The sequence below is a fragment of the Piliocolobus tephrosceles genome, chromosome 13, assembly GCF_002776525.5.
Source record: "Piliocolobus tephrosceles isolate RC106 chromosome 13, ASM277652v3, whole genome shotgun sequence".
In the NCBI taxonomy this organism is placed as follows: domain Eukaryota; kingdom Metazoa; phylum Chordata; class Mammalia; order Primates; family Cercopithecidae; genus Piliocolobus; species Piliocolobus tephrosceles.
In genome coordinates, this window is record NC_045446.1 from 74,402,529 (window position 1) to 74,419,928 (window position 17,400).

The 17,400-nt window shown below is 38.2% G+C and overlaps 1 protein-coding gene across 9 annotated transcripts in view; it reads right to left on the reverse strand.

The window, feature by feature from the left end:
* Positions 1 to 17,400, reverse strand: part of DLG2 (discs large MAGUK scaffold protein 2) — a 2,237,713-nt gene that overhangs the window by 810,523 nt on the left and 1,409,790 nt on the right. For 8 of the 9 annotated variants that reach the window (XM_023209277.2, XM_023209278.2, XM_023209276.1 and 5 more), the window contains one exon: positions 10,407 to 10,460. The exons of the other annotated variant lie outside the window; for it this stretch is intronic. In XM_023209277.2, the coding sequence (XP_023065045.1) occupies positions 10,407 to 10,460 (54 nt within the window). The remainder of the gene's footprint in view (positions 1 to 10,406; positions 10,461 to 17,400) is intronic. 9 annotated transcript variants of the gene reach the window in all.

Below are 17,400 nucleotides of genomic sequence, written 5' to 3' on the forward strand. Positions count from 1 at the left end.
AGGAAGGTAAGGATATAGGAAAATGTAGAAAAGGCTCAAGAGCAGCCTGTGTCAGTTGTTCTTAGGTGATCACTATTAAGTCTTTGGGTTTATTCAACATATATTTCAGGGCACCTACTATATAGTAGATAAAAATTAAGACCTAGAAATAGAGTGATAAAATCAGATGTCATAATTTCCTAAATATATGAGAAGATAATGCTACCAGCAATGCCTACACGTTAAAGTCCAAAGTCTATATCCAGCAAAAAAGGCCTTCACAATCAGACTCAACCCAACCTCATATTATGCTACTGCTCTGTGCTCCATCTGGATGAAACTCAGGACATATGAGTTGCCTGACCTCTGACCTTTGTACTTGCACTTTCCTCTTCTTGGAATGCCTTTTACCTACTCTGCCTAGAAATGTCTTTTTATTCTTTAAGAGCTAGACACAATTCTACCTTTCTCTGATTCCTTGAAATAGGATGGCTTGTTATTGTAGCTTCTTCCCTTCCTTCCTGCCTGCCTGTCTGCCTTCCACCAGTCAGTAAAAATGTGCATGGTTTTTGAGGTACAACTGTGGGAAAAATAAAGCAATATTTTCTTTGTGCCTCATGAAGTTTACATTCTAGAGAGAAAGATCAACTATTAATGAAATAACTGCAATTCAGTGTGATAACTACTTTGAGAGGAAGATGAGCCTTCAGGGGAAGCTCATAATAGGAACTCTACCCTGAATCTCCCTTTCCTAGAAGAAGCATTATTTAAGCCGAATGCTTTAGGATATGTAAGAATGAACCAGGCAGAGATAAGCAAGGGGTGTTTAACAACATGTGCTTTTCACCATGCATTATCCATTTTCGTTAACATATCTATTCACTAGACTATGAAACAGAATGTGTTTAAAGCTCTCAAATGATTTAAAAAGAAGAAGAAGAAAAAAAAAACCCCACCAGGATTAAACACTCATTCAGATTCATGCTAAATGTCTTATCATTGTGCCTTAGATATTTTTATTTTGTCCTTCCTGTATGCAGTATTTCCTAATTAACTTTCACTTCCACTTCAGTTTAGCAACTAGAGCTGCCTAAAGTCTCCCACCAGCTTTTAAAAATGTCTTGTAAATTGTAGAGCAGCATCTCTCAAACTTCAGCAAGCCTAAGAATCACCTGAGGTGCTTTTAAAAACATAGATTTCTTGGTTCCACTCTCAGAGATTCTGACTCTATAGCTTTGGGGAGGAGTTGGAGATCCCACGATTCTAACAATCTGACCTGTGAGACCTGATGCTGCCAGTTCACAGACCGCACCTTGAGTAGCATTATGCTTGAGAAGCTACACAAATATTTTTCAGGATTATTTCCCCCTTGTTCTTAAAAGTGCTCTGCTAGGTTCTGACAAGCCTAAGTAAGTGCTTCCCAGTCAATGAGAAGTTATGAGTACAGTAGCCAACAAACTGCCCTCTGCAAGGGTAATACGGGGCAAAAAAAGTGAATTAGTTTGTAAATGGTAAGTAGGTCAGGTCTTCTGTTTGTTTGTTTGTTGATTTTGCTTTTAAAAATTCATCCCAACCTTAATAGGCTTTTGTTTTGTTTTGTTTTTGAGATGGAGTCTCACTCTGTCACTCAGGCTGGAGTGCAATGGTGTGATCTTGGCTCACTGCAACCTCTGCTTCCCCGGTTCAAGTGATTCTCCTGCCTCAGTCTCCCAAGTAGCTGGGATTACAGGCACCTGCCACTGTGCCTGGCTAATTTTTGAATTTTTATTAGAGACGGATTTTCACCATGTTGGCCAGGCTGGTCTCGAACTCCTAACCTCAGGTGATCTGCCCACCTCAGCCTCCCATAATGTGGGGATTACAGGCATGAGCCACTGCGCCTGGCCAAAATAGGAATTTTATAATTCTACAATAAGAAAATGATGAATCACTGAACTTTTAAGAAAGTTTTCAGTAATTGCTGACGTTTGCCTCCGTGTATATCATGTTTAAGAGTCTTAAAAGTTAAGCTTTTAAGAGCCATGAGAATAGGGAGCGTGTTGTCCACCTGAGCATACCCCACAATTACTGGAGAGTGCTGGCTATTTAGAAAATTTGAAAATAGTCAACTCAAAAAAGGAGGAAATTAAACCAACACACAAAAGTTGGGAGGATAATTTTGATGATTAATTAGGTTCTTTCTCTCTCTCTCTCTCTCTCTCTCTCTATATATATATATATAAAGAACCTAGAGTATAATCATTTCTTGATAACAAATTAGCTCCCCTATCTCTTCTATTTCTTCTACTTCTTTCTTATTATATATTGCCTAGAACAGCCCTATCTGATAGAACTTTCTGGAATAATGGACAATTCCATATCTGCATTGTTTAATACAATACCCATTAGCTCTACTGGCTACTGAGCACTTGAAATGTGGTTAGTGCACCTGAGGAACTGAATTTGTAATTTTATATTATTTTATTTTTTAATTAAATTTAAATAACCATATGTGACTTCTAACTACTTTTTTGGAAAGCATGGGTCCAGAAAGTAGGACAACAGAGTAGTTGTTCATAGCGTGTTCAATTTGTTGAATTAAATAGAGCTCTTTCCCTATAGATGTATATATATTTAAAGTAAAAGACTTAGAAAACGGCAGCTGTCTCAACAGCAGGCCAAAACACGTAGTGAAAGAACAAAACATCAGGATCCAAACCAAAAAATAAGTTTCTGTCTTATTGAGCAGTGTTTCTCAAACTTTAATATGCATACAAATCACTGAAGTTCTTGTTAAAAAACATAGTTTTTGATTTAATAGGTCCTTGGTGGAACTTTAGATTCCATTGCTCACAAACTCCCAGGTAATATCGCTGCTACTAGGCCATGGGTCACACTCTGAGCAGCAAAGGTCTAGAGGTAGGTAAGCCATGGACCTACATAACTGCTACTGGCCCAACCCCTGAACTAGCAGTGGCTTCTCATTTTGACTCACCAGTTCAAGATTAAGTCAGAGAAATGCTTTATTTTATCATAGATACACCCACCTTACCCCTAGTCTTATGATGAATATTCATTAAGCCCCTTCTGCATACTAGGATAAGTATTCATAACAACCCCTGCAAGGCAGGTATTATTATTCCTATTTTATATATAATGAAACAGAGACTTACAGAGGTGATGTGACTTAACCAAAACTCAAGAAAATAACTAACTGGCAGAGGTGGGTTTACAACCCAGCTGTACATAAAGCCAAAGGCTGGTCTCTCTCTTTATATTCTTTTGTTACTAAAAGGTCACAACTAAGTAGCATCAACCTCACCTGGCAGCTTATTAGAAGTGCAGACTGATTCATCCCATACCTAGTGAATCAGAATTTGCATTTTCATTTTTTTTTTATCCTGAGGCGGAGTCTCGCTCTTGCCCAGGTCAGGAGTGCTGTGGCACAATCTCAGCTCACTGCAACCTCCGCCTCCCTGGTCCAAGCCATTATCCTGTCTCAGCCTCCTGAGTAGCTGGGATTACAGGCGCCAGCCACTACACCCGGATAATTTTTTCTATTTTCAGTAGAGACAGGGTTTTGGCATGTTGGCTGGGCTAGTCTCAAACTCCTGACCTCAGCTGATCCACCTGCCTCGGCCTCCCAAAGTGCTAGGGTTACAGGCGTGAGCCCACCTCTTGCTTTTAAAGGAAAGTAACAAGCAGTTAAGAGTAGGGATTCTGCTGATTGGGGCAGTTGAGAAATGAATTTAGATTGGCGAGGTTTGACACCAGAACAAATATTGATAGCTTTGCCTCTATTGCTAAATTCCTATTGATTCAAAGGAGTAGTTTAGACAAAATAAAGCTGTTTCCTGGTAGGTAAGGATTTTAAAATGTGGATATGATCGCATTTCCAATAGATTAAAACATTAACAATATAGTTTTAACAATGTCCATGGGAAAAACCACAGAAAGAGGAAAACATATTTGTTGAAAGATAAATGTACTAAAATCAGCAAATTCTTCCAAAATATCATACCGTTATTAATCACTGCCAGGATGGTTCAAAGGAACACAAATATTTCTGTTTTCTTTCCCATCAGAGGCAATTCTGGAAAATGGTCCAATTAAAGGTGAATCATAGCCTAAATCATAAGAATTTGTTATTTACATAGTGACTCAAACAAATTAATGTCTAAATGTACAACCCTACAACAAGCGCTTGGTCACCTCACCTCTGTAATATGGCAACTTCCTCCTCAGAGAGCCCTTGTCCTCAGCATCCTGATGCTGGAATCAATCAGCAGTGCCATTTAAAATGTTGCTTAAAACATCTCTTAGACACAAACCCATACTCTGGCTCCTGAATGAAGCTCATTGCTAATTCAGTTGTGTCTCTGTGTCCCTGAACCCACAATAATCTTTTTCTTTTCACTGACACTCATGTGTTCAGCCATTTTGGGGTCATTTTTTCCCTTTAGTTCACTCTCTTGTGCTTGGCCCGAGAACCATAGTTTTGTTTGCATCCAATGGCCTTTTCACATTGAAAGCACTCTATAAAAATGTTGTTGATATTATAAAGATATTATAAATGTCCTCAAATAATTTTTACATAAATAACTTTCTTGGCAGCCAAATCCAATGGATGATACTACTAAGGACCCACTCATATTCTTCGTAACTTCACTCTTCTTTGTTTTCTCTTTGTCTTCTACTTTTCTCTCTCCCTTACTTCCTAGGAGGGTTTTCAAAGCAAGAGACCTGAAACTTCTGCCTTGTCTCCACTATTATTTCTACCTCTAGAAACAAAGTTTCAGACAACGAAGTGCCTTATAGGAAAGTAAAGTCATTGTACTGCCAATACTTGCTAGATGTTTCTTTTACTTCTCAATATTTTCCCTTAGACAACACACAATAATCTACACACTCACTTTCCCTATCAGCTGAACCAGGTCCCTCTGATACTTTGTTTAGTGCCATCGACCTACCAATACAAAGTACAATATTTTTTCTTTTATATCTGCTTTGTTTTTATTTTTATTTTTCTCATTAAGGGACATACACAGATTCTTAGACCTTTATTTAAGGCCCTGATGTACTAGTTTATTGTTTAGCAAATACTCACTCTTGCCCTACTTTGAGCTTGGCAACATGACTTATTCTGGCCAATTGGGTGTTGGTGGATGTAAGATGAGCAGAAGCTTTAACTGTGTTTGTGTCATGGGCTTGATTTCTTGTCCTTTGACTATTACAATATGAATAACATACTCTGGATAGCCACTGTCCCACCTCCTGGTTCCCAGAATGAAACTTCTGAAGCAGAGATGCCTCAGCCAACCTGGTACAGAACCCGCCCTCCCGTCCCTTTCCTTATTTGTGGTCTTGCTTTCTGCAGTTTCAGTTATCCACAGTCAACCATTGTCTGAAAATATTAATGGAAAACTCCAGAAATAAACAATTCATAAGTTCCAACTTGCTTGCTGTTCTGAGTAGTGTGATGAAATCTCTCACTGTCCCACTCCATCTCTTCCAGGATGTGAGTCATTTCTTTGTTTAGAGTATCTGCGCTGCAGATGTTACCTGCTCTTTATTCACTTAGTAGCTATCTGGGTGATCAAACTGACTATCCTGGTATGGTAGTTTTTGTGTTCAAGTAACTCTTATTTTACTTAATAATGGCCCCAAAGCACAAGAATAGTGATGCTGACAATTCAGATATGCTTAAGAGAAGCCCTAAAAAGCTTTCTTTAAGGGAAAACATGAAAATTTCTGACTTAAGAAAAAAAAGAAGAGAAAATACTGTATGCTGAAGTTACTAAGATCTACAGTAAAAATGAATCATCCATGAACTTGTGAAGAAGGAAAAATAGAATCATGCTAGTTTTGCTGTTGTACCCCAAACTGCAAAAGTTATGGCCACAGTGCCTGATAGTTAAGATGGAAAATTCATGTATATAGGGTTTGGCATTATCTGCAGCTTCAGGCATCCATCAGGAGACTTGGAATGTATCAAGTCTCCTGATACAATGGATAAGGTGAGAATATTGTATTCTGCAGCCTGAAGCAACTGTCCTAGCTAACTGATAAATAGAGAAGAAAAAAATGCTTATTGCCACTGATTTTTTTGGTTGTGGTTACACACCAAAAATTGGCAACTACATGAGGTAATAGTAAATGGTAGATCAAGCACTACCATTTACTAATTGAGATAGAAAATCTGTATGTTTAAAATGAAAAGTGTGTGTTGATTGAACTCCAAGTTATTTAACAGATTTAAAATGCATGATTCTCAAGTATACCTCTCTCAACAGTGCATTTGTATAAAAGAGGTCAGAATATTACCAAAATGCAAAATGAATATTAGAGAAGGTTAGAGCAAAATAAAAAAGGATTCTGGAATCTCTCTGATTAATTTTATTTTCTAAAGCATAAAGAATACTATTTGTCCAGGTGCTGTTCAATATTGAACTCTAAAGTGTCTACTGAAAGGAGAGGAGAGTGCAATGTCAGTTGGTTGCAGAGTACCAGAGAGTAAAGCATTATTATTTGATTGAGTCAACCTTCAGGGAGCTGGATTCACAAGCAGGCTCTAATCACTCTGAGCTCCCTAAGAACATCCCTAAGAACAAATATTTTCAGTACCTGGCATGAAACAATATCCAACATGTAATGGGGAAGAATAAAAATATTGAGCAAAAAATAGAAACTACAGACTATTGAAATGGAGAAATAATTTTTCTCTCTCTCCTTGTTTCTGCTTGGGTGATTTTAATTTTCATATAGGGATTCCTGCTTTGCATGAGAAGCTAGATTATGCCACATTTAAGGTTATACCCAACCCTAATGTATCATGACCTCATATAAGACAGAGCTTACTTAAGGCATTTTCATGTAAGAACCTCAGTGACCCCTTCATAAATGCAAGCTCTAATGTCTTTCAACTCATCTTCCTTAATACAAAGAAGTCTCTTTAAATATATTTCGTACTTTTGTTTGACACTTACATAAAAATTCCCTTTGACCCTAGAAATTTCCTGCAGCTATTCAATTGTCATTTGCATTTGTGCCAAGGAACCATTTCCATAAAAATCATTTCTATCAAAAATCAAATTTGCTAATCAGTAAAATTAATACATTTACTTGCAATGAAATTATTTTTTAGAAAGACTTTAATATATGTTACAGTTTGGCATTCTGATAATATTTTTAAGAGGGAAAAGTTCTTACACAACATGCCTAAAATGCCCTAGGGAACTCTGAAATAGTTTTTTCATTAAATAGAGCTGAAATTATGTGAACAACTAGAACATGAGGAAGAAAAGAGGAAAACAAAGTATAGAACACTGGGGAATGAGAAAATAGACTGTGAAAGGAACAGTAATTTGTTCAAGGTTACCCAGTGAGTCAGGAACAAAGGGGAGAGTTGGGACTCTGCCAAGAACCAAAGCTTATCCACATTAATGAGTATGCGCTAAATCTGCCATTTTCAATACATAATGTATTCGTGTTTTTTCTACATCGGGGAAGGTGTTCATATTTACCATTCTCCTAGAATTTAGCATGTTTTACCTCATAAGTGTTTATTTTTTTCAAAAAAATGATAAATACTTTAGCTGCTATCAACCAGAAGCTAAGAAAATCTCTGAGGCAGGTATTATAAGTCCTAAATTAAATTATAGGTTAATTTAGGTGAATAGAGATTAAATACATTACTTAAGAACATACTACCATGATAATTGAGACATTTTCATCATATCAAGCTGCTCACAAACCACTCTAAAGATCGTTACCCTTAAGGAAGCACAAAGTGGGTTCCATTAAGTATGAAAAAGTTGATTAGGCCAGGCGCAGTAGGTCACACCTGTAATCTCAGCACTTTGGGAGGCCAAGGCTGGCAGATCACTGAGATCAGAAGTTCAAGATCAGCCTGTCCAACATGACAAAAACCTGTCTCTACTAAAAAATACACACACACACACACACACAAATAGCAGGGCATGGTGGTGTACTCCTGTAGTCCCAGCTACTCGGGAGGCTGAGGCAAGAGAGTCATTTGAACCCGGGAGGTGGAGGTTGCAGTGAGCCAAGATCAGGCCATTTGCACTCCAGCCTGGGTGACAGAGCAAGACTGACTCAACAGTAACAACAAAAAAAGGTGATTAAAAATAATTTTTGAAGGAGTCAAAGTCAGATACAAACCTGATATTTGGCAGAATGGGAATAATTTGATGAATTTGTTATTTATGACTGATTTTACTAGCTAATCAATCGGGATACCAATTGAACATGTCTACACAAGACACTTAGATCTTATTGATAAATTATTTCCACATGAGGGCATCTGGCAGTTACGCCACCAGAACCCTAACAGGAGGCTTTGAAATAATATAGATCCACCACAAGAAAGTGGTCTTATTTACAAAATTAACTCTGTGCTCCAGGCCTACTTCTTGAGGGCACTGCTCACATGCTTTGACAATGGTTATAGTGAAGAGATTTTTTGGGACATAAGATTCCTTCATATATATATGGATCCCTATCCTGAATGTATTGAAGCTTCTGTGACAAGTTATCTCTCATCCAAATTTGCATGTATCAGGGGAGTAAGTAAGGAAACTATATTCCCAAGCTGACAGGCAGAAAACAAGGGAGGGAAGAAAGAAACATAGGTAGCAGTATGTTAGAAGTTAAGTAACATTTCTAACTCTACAGCCAGGCTGTCTGGATTGACTCAACTCTGCCTTTTACTGTGAGTCCTTGAACCAGTTACTTGACCTCTTTATGACTCATTTTCCCCATCTGTAAAATGGAGAAATTAATAGTACCTACCTCAAAGGATTGTTATGAGGATTAAATGAGTTAAAATTTGTTAAGTGTCTACAACAGTGTTAGGCATACCCTGTTAGAGATGTTTGGTAAGTAAAGAAAGGTATGAGGAGTGAGAGAATAGTGGATGTAGGTGCCTTTAAGACACTGCTTTGTTTCCTTCTATAGAGCCCTTTACTTTCCAGTGTTGGGGCCTCTTGGTTCCTTCCAGTAAGCTTAACCTTGTTTCCGGTCTGGTCCCAAACTATTCTTGTGCAGAAAGATTTAAGAAGCCCTATTTCAGTAGTTCAGGTGATTCAGCATTAAGTCAAGCTTGCTGTTATTCTTGGCCTGACCCTGTGTCCCAGTTTTAGTTCCTCATTCTTATCATCAAGTCCCAACCTTGTACTCCAGTTCTGACATCCTGCTCCCCTGTGACTGAGTCCCGGATTGCAGAACCTGCTCAGGACTGCCAGTTCCTTTGAGGTAACATCTCTCAAAAGGCAGCCTGTGGACTAGACACACTTTGTTTGGCAGACACAGTGTTTGCACTTTTGAAAATTAGTTGCCTGTATTTAGAAATTGCAAACATGTACAAATTTCCATCTTATTTTGTAAAATGATCTGGCACCAGTAGGTTCCAAGTGGCAGTTGCTCTTTTTAAATGGCCACGTGCTTTCTATTTCCCACTGTCCCTACTCTGACTGCTCCATTTGTTTCTGTGATTTGGTTGGTCATTGAAGGGATTTGAGGCTGTGGGCTAAAACTGCGAAGAGCCATTACTTACCAAGCACTTACTTTGTGCTAGGTACTGTTCTAAGTGCTTTATGTGCTTTCCTCATTTAATCAAAGGGAAGGAATCTGTTTGTTCTTGTCCATTACCCCGGCAGCCCTTCTTCTCAGCTTCATACCCCTGTCTAGCATGCATCTGTGGCTGTCCCATCTTCTTTGATCACTATCCCCCACTCGTCAGCTACAGCCCACTCACAAAGCCTTGTTGGACATCCATAATGCCAACCACTCACCCACATTGTGGCCTATAGCTGGTCTTCAATCTTCCCTGCCTAGCCAGACTCTGTCTTCAAGAACTTTCGCCATCATAGTGGTTGTGTTACAGGTACAGAATCCTAGGCTTCATTGATTTGCTTGATCCTATTATCTCATGCTCCATGCTTTTATAAAACCACAACTTTCATTATATATAGGTAGGCTCTATCCTCACAAAACTTTTGTCCACTTCTTATTAGAAGACCAAAAAAATCCATAAAAATATTTATTGATTACTTACTCTAGGTTCCAGACTCTGTCATAGAAATTGACTTCAATATTCCTTTCATAAGAAACCCAAAGAAGTTTGCTCGTGTCTATGAGCAATTCAGTCTCTTTTCAGTGAGCCACTTAGCAAACTAACACTATTTGAACAGCGTTGTCTATTTTTTTTTCATAATGAGCCCTTGTATTTTACAAAACATGAATGAAAGAGGGAAATACTTGATTACTAAGACAAGATTTAGAAATTATTAAAAGAAAATTTACAAAACTACATGTCATTCCATAAGATTATTTAGTTTGGGTGAAACTAAATATCAGTTGTATTTAAATTCAGCCAATTAAGTTCTACCACAGTTTTAAAAGAAGGTATTAATGAAACAGTTACTTACATAAGGAATTGTGTCCAAAGTATCTGTGTTGACAATTATAGGAGCAGGACTGGCCTGAAAAAAGAAATAGAAAAAAAAATTAAATAATGAATAATGTATTCTGAGACAGATTATTTAGCTTAACTTATTTAACAAAGAGCTCAGCAGGCATTTCTTGAGGACTTGTACAGGCACTAGGTCAAGTATTAGTGGGATAAATAAAATGGCTAAGATTTCCTGTACCTTCCCCCACCTCAAATATTTGTTTTATTTACCACATAAAGAAATAAAGTAAGCAGTCATTAGAATTTGCATTCATTTTCTCTTACATTCTAGAAAACAGTGCAGGAGGCGAGAATTTCTGCTATCTGTAAGGCAAGGATTTCTAATAAATTAGGTGAGAGTTAAAACTTGTATTTTTTTTTTTTTTTTTTTGAGATAAGAGTCTCGCTCTGGCTCTGTCACCCAGACTAGAGTGCAGTGGCATGATCTTGGCTCACTGCAGTCTCCGCCTCCTGGGTTCAAGCAATTCTCCTGCCTCAGCCTTCCAAATAGCTGGGATTACAGGCACGCACTGCCACAGCCGGCTAACTTTTGTATTTTTAGTAGAGATGGGCTTTCCCATGTTGACCAGGATGGTCTTGATTTCCTGACCTTGTGATCTACCTGCCCTGGACTCCCAAAGTGCTCGGATTACAGGCATGAGCTATCTCACTCGACCTGTATCATTTCTTTATGAAATGACTTTGCTAAAGGAATTTGATTTCTCTCTCAAGGAAGCAAAATTAAACCTAAACCAATATTCATAGTTATTCTCTTCAAACTGCCTTTTGAGAGTATGCTATATTCAATAGAAAAAGGCTTCACTTATCAACATCTATGTTTACATATTACATATGCTGTATCCTGTATTTTCTTTTCTTTTTTTTTTTTTTTTTTTTTGAGACGAATTCTTCCTCTGTCACCCATGCTGGAGTGTGCAGTGGTGCGATCTCGGCTCACTGCAACCTCTGCCTCCCAGGTTCAAGCAATTCTTCTATCTCATCCTCCTGAGTAGCTAGGACTACAGGCATGCGCCACTGCACTCGGGTAACTTTTGTACTTTTAGTTGAGACAGGGTTTCACCGTATTGACCAGGCTGGTCTCGAATTCCTGACCTCGTACTTCGCCCGCCTCGGACTCCCAAAGTGCTGGAATTACAGGCGTGAGCCACCATGCCCTGCTGTATTTTATTATTTATGCACCTCTAATCATAAACCTTAGAAATCCCTAAATAGAACATTAACAGTTATATATGAGAGAAAATCATATTGGATAGGTTCAACTTTCTTTTTAAAAAAAAAAAAAAACTGTACGATTTGCAGTAATTCTCTTTAAAGTTTAGCAGGAATCTGCGTAAAACTGATACAGAAGTGCTGCAAGCCAAATCATTAGAAAATAAGAGATTGCAATCTCTATTTGCAACGCCAATCTAACTTCATGAATACTGAGTAGAGCTATCTTTACTTTTTAGTTTCTAGAATTTTCACAGCAACTTTTGCTTTATCCCCCAAAGGATCTTTAATCTTTGTCTCAAATTACAGATTTCATTTAGATAAAAGACATACTTTCATCCTGATTAATACAGAGTTCTTCTATACGACATGGTGGTTTTGGAAAGTGCTCAAATTTTGGGATATTTCATTAGCTGTGCCCTCTGGAGTTAATAGAGTTAACAGCTTTTTAATGCCAATCTGTTCTGTGGGATCCTAATCAAATGATAAAACAAATAGCAATCCAGCAGGTTTTACAAAACAAAATTCATGTCTTTACCAAAACCACTGGGCGTGGAAAACATAACCTTGGCATACATATCTGTATAATGGATCAACAAGTTAGTCATAATATTTTCATGATTCTCAATGGGATGTATCTTGTGGGTAAATAAAGACTCTGGAGAAAGACATTTTTCGCTGGATCTTACTAAAAAAAAAATAATAAGAGGCATGTAGAGAAGAGAAAAAGGTACGAGGTTTGCAGTCAGAAGACATGGGCTCAAGGTTGGTTTAGCAACTTTCTGATTGTATGATTTGGGGGTTTAGTGACTTCCTAGTGGTATGATCTTAGGGCAAGTCCACTAACCCTCTCTGACTAATTTTCCTTCCCTGTAGATTGGAAATAGTAGTAACAACTTTCCAAAATGGTTGAAGATCAAATGAGGTGATATAGTTGAAAGTGCTTTGTAAACTGTAAATTTCAGAATTAATGTTAAATATTATTAGTAGTAAGTGTCTCTTAAGATAGACTACTGTAAAGATATATTATTGAATGGCTTGTAAACTGTTTACACTGCAGAGATCTCAATGCTATGTTAATGGCTGCAGTTGCACTAATAAGATGCCTGTTTAGATTGTGGTTCTAAAACAGCTCATGTCAAAGGCAATAATAACAATAATTACTGATTATTAAGTATGTATTACCATTTATTAAATATATACATACATAAGCATATATATCTTCATTTAATCTCCATAAAATCATATTGAGGAGGCATTATTATCACTATTTCTATGTTATATATGAGGAAAATGAGGCTCGGTGAAAATGAGATTTAACATTTGAATATTGTTTTTTTCTGACCTCAAAATTCATTTTTCCCCACTAAGCTGCTTCATAATCCCAGGATCTAGGTGGTTCTATCATGAGTTTGCAGTGATATGTGAGCTCTATACTAGAGTACCATACAAGAATTAGACAAAGCAAAGACCACCCTGAAGGCAAAAGATGCCTAAGGATACTGCAGGTTAGATGTTGAACACAGTCTGGTGAAGCCTTAGTATGTATTTTTAAAAAGGTTTTTAGTTTTGATGACATCTCTCCTATGCTTTCTGTTTGGTTTCCATGACTCACGAAAGTGTGCCTCATATCCAAGACTAGACTGAAAACTCTCTGAATATCACATGCAATTCCTGCATTTCCCCATATTTTCTAGTGTAGTTTTGATTAATAAATATGTATTAATTTGATTTGAGGCTTTCATCCCATCTTTGCTTTTCTTTCTTATAGATTATAATAATGTGTTATGGGAATAAATTTTATACATAAGTACATTTCCTATGTAATGCCATTTAAAACTTTTGTATGTTTATGTTGCTATTTTTCATTTTTTAATGTAAATTTGGTCCTTCCAAGAAGACTATATGTTTAAAAATTGACAAGTATTGTATACTTTTCTAGAATTCTCCACAGCACTTGGGTATATAGAAGGAGCTCAAAGAATATTGAGAAATACTTAGAATTTATTGACTAAACGTAGTGATAAAGTATAGAAGTGGGTATAAAGGAAAGTAATAGATATTTGCGAGCTTTGTAAAGCACTTCTAAGATAACCAGAACCCCAAAATCTCATGATATCAACAAGACTGTGACTACTTTTCCAATATCCAGTATCACTTTCTTTCTTTGTTTAGTCACTATTACTTTACTAAACTCAGCTTTAATAAAATAATAATAATTTCATAACTCTAGGATGTGGAGTCTGTGAATGGACTCCACTTGAAGTAGAGGACAAGAACTTGAAGGACAAGATCTATGTTATGTGGAATCTATGTTATATGGAAAGTTTATTTTTCCTTCTTGGTGCCAAAAGGATCCAGAAGACACAGTTAATACCTACCTCTCTAAAAGTCATTAAAAATGCATGAACAAACAAGGTTGTATCAAAATAAACATCTATCACATACATCTGACATTGGTAACGCCCTGGTGTGACTGCCAAAGAGATGCCACAGTAGGTTCTTCTGAATGACACACTACCCCACTGTGCTGCTACACCAGGCTCTCTGAAGACTCTCCCACTGCCCTGCTTCAGGACCTTCACACCCCACCCCAGACTACACAGAGTGTAGTTGAATTCCAAACATGGCCCATGAATGTGCTCTTCTCACCAGTTGGTAATTCCAAACCTTCCTTTAGCTCATCGGGCTCCTGATTCTTTGTTCACTTTTACAGTCAAGAGAGGCTATAACTAGTTTGATCTAGTTTGTTTCTGAGTCTTAAAAACCAACTATCCATTTGCTTTGATAGTTCCCACCAAGTATTTTCTCCACACTTCACACTGTGCTGCCATATACACTGTCTTTTTTTTTTTTTTGAGATGGGGTCTCTCTCTGTCACCCAGGCTGGAGTGTAGTGGTACAAACTCAGCTCACTGCTGCAAACTTCGCCTTCCAGGTTCAAGTGATTCTCCTGTCTCAGCCTCCCAAGTAGCTGGAATTACAGGTGCCCGCCACCAGGCTTGGCTAATTTTTGTATTTTCAGTAGAGATGTGGTTTTGCCATGTTGGCCAGGCTGGTCTGAAACTCCTGACCTCATGTGATCCACCCGCCTCGGCCCTCAAAGTGCTGGGAGTACAGGCATGAGTCACCGCATCTGGCCATATACTCTCTTTCTTCCTTTTGGATATCCTCTTTGATTGGATGCCAAAATCAAACTGGTGGCTCAGCAGATTCTAGTGTCCTTCTTTAATATGCTTATTTCCATTAACTGAAAAGATATGTATGAAAAATCTAGAACAAAATCTTCTTTTAATCAGAAACTTCAAGACTTGTCTTTATATACATCTAGGCAAGATTTTTGAAACGATAAGGGAGGAAGAAAAATAAAAAAAAACTATTTCTTGAGTAAACCAAACTATGAAGCCTTTTTTTTATGTTGTTTGCCTTTTATATGGCATTCTCTTCCATGCAGAGAAAGCCAGTTTTCAGCAAAAGAGACTAGTACAGCTAATTACAGAGAAGCAAGAAGTAAGCAGAGGGAATACTGATATAATTTAAACTATTAGATCAAGTTATTAATAAATGTCAGCCATTTTCCTATCCTTGGGCTCCATGTGAATACAAATGTTCTCATATTACATGAACAATTTTGTTTATACTAGTAATAGATACACCTTTTTTGGCTTGCTTCCAAGAGACTCTAAATAAAAAGAATCTGACAAAATGAATGCAACTTTACAAAGGAGTTCATTGATTTTGACTAACGTGGTTACCTCTTGATATGTGTTAAGTGTCAGATATGGGAAATGCCTCTGACATATGTGGGCAGGTGGTCATGAAGCCAACTATGGTGAAGAAGCCTCCTCAAGCAAGGTATTGGCAGGAAATATAGAGTAGCTAGTCAGCCAAGAAACACTCTCATGAAGCTTAACTCCGAGAAGTGTAGGCTAAACAGTGGGAAGGTCAAAAGAATAAATCTAATACCTAGACTTTTAAGAAGTAAGATAGAAAAGGAGAGAACTAGATCAGCAAAAAATGAACAGCAACACTCATGGTACTAGGGACTACGCAGGGATTTCAACTGACCTGGGACATGCAAATGGAAGGCAGGTGATTGTCATTATGCCAATTTAAATAGGCAGTAAAATACGGCAAGAATAACATATGAACTGCTTTTGGATACCTTTGACTTATTTTATCAGCCTTACAGGACAGGGTTACTGAGTGGGCAAGATTTCTTGTCTATTTAGAGGGACACAGGCCCCATAAATGACTTTTATGTATGGTATGGCATGACATTTTGAAACAAAATGGAAGCCACTGAAAGTTTGAAAATGAGTCCTGTGTGTGGGCGTGTGTGTGTGTGTGTGTGTGTGTGTGTGATTTCATTATGAGAGTTGGAGATCTCAGAACCTCTAAGTAAATATTAGCTGTTTTAGACTGGCAGCTACTAGATAGCATGCTAGCAGACTTTTTGCTTCACAATTCACACAGAAGATTGCATCAAGATGAGCCCCAATCAGATCATACGCTAATCCTGGCTAGGGAAGTAGAATATTGAGGTTACTACCCACACGCCCCAACAACTTTGAAGTAAGACATCTAACATTAAGTACTGGATTAGATATGCTGAGTGTTGAACCCAAGGTAACTGTAGTGTGTATTAGACTTTTCCCCATAACCCTCTATTATGTTGACTTACTCTGGAAAGAAAAATGTGGTGTGGTTGGGGAAGTGACTTCCGCCTTCATTTCCTGAATCACATTTTAGTTCTCCATTGGAACTGAAACTCTGTCTTTCCTCTCCTTTTCCACAATCTTTTAGGCTGGAGTTCCACATCTCTAGGTGCTGGCAGGACCCTACTCCTATTTGGAGGATTTACTTGGAACCTATAATTATCATGACTTGAAGGCTTGTATTATTATGACCCTGCCACATCTAAATCCCTTGATATATTAATACTGGGACGGATAATAAGAGCATGCACTTATATAGCAAATACTTTTTTTTTTTAATTTTTTTTTTATTATACTTTAAGTTCTAGGGTACATGTGCATAACGTGCAGGTTTGTTACATATGTATATATGTGCCATGTTGGTGTGCTGCACCCATCAACTCGTCAGCACCCATCAGTTCATCATTTATATCAGGTATAACTCCCCAATGCAATCCCTCCCCCCTCCCCCCTCCCCATGATAGGCCCCATTGTGTGATGTTCCCCTTCCCGAGTCCAAGTGAGCTCATTGTTCAGTTCCCACCTATGAGTGAGAACATGCAGTGTTTGGTTTTCTCTTCTTGTGATAGTTTGCTCTATGTAAATTAACTTATTTAATCCTCACACAATTCTATGAGACAAGCACTATTATTCTCAAAGTAGAAGTGAGGAAACAGAGGTTAAATAACTTTCTCGGGGGCGGAGCAAGATGGCCGAATAGGAACACCTCCAGTCTCCATCTCCCAGTGCGAGCGACACAGAAGACCGGTGATTTCTGCATTTTCAACTGAGGTACTGGGGTCATCTCACTCGCGAGTGCCGGACAATCGGTGCTGATCAGCTGCTGCAGCCTGACCAGCGAGAGCTGAAGCAGGGCGAGGCATCGCCTCACCTGGGAAGCGCGAGGGGGAAGGGAGTCCCTTTTCCTAGCCAGGGGAACTGAGACACACAACACCTGGAAAATCGGGTAACTCCCACCCCAATACTGCGCTATAACACCGGCACACCGGAGAATATATCCCACACCTGGCCGGGAGGGTCCCA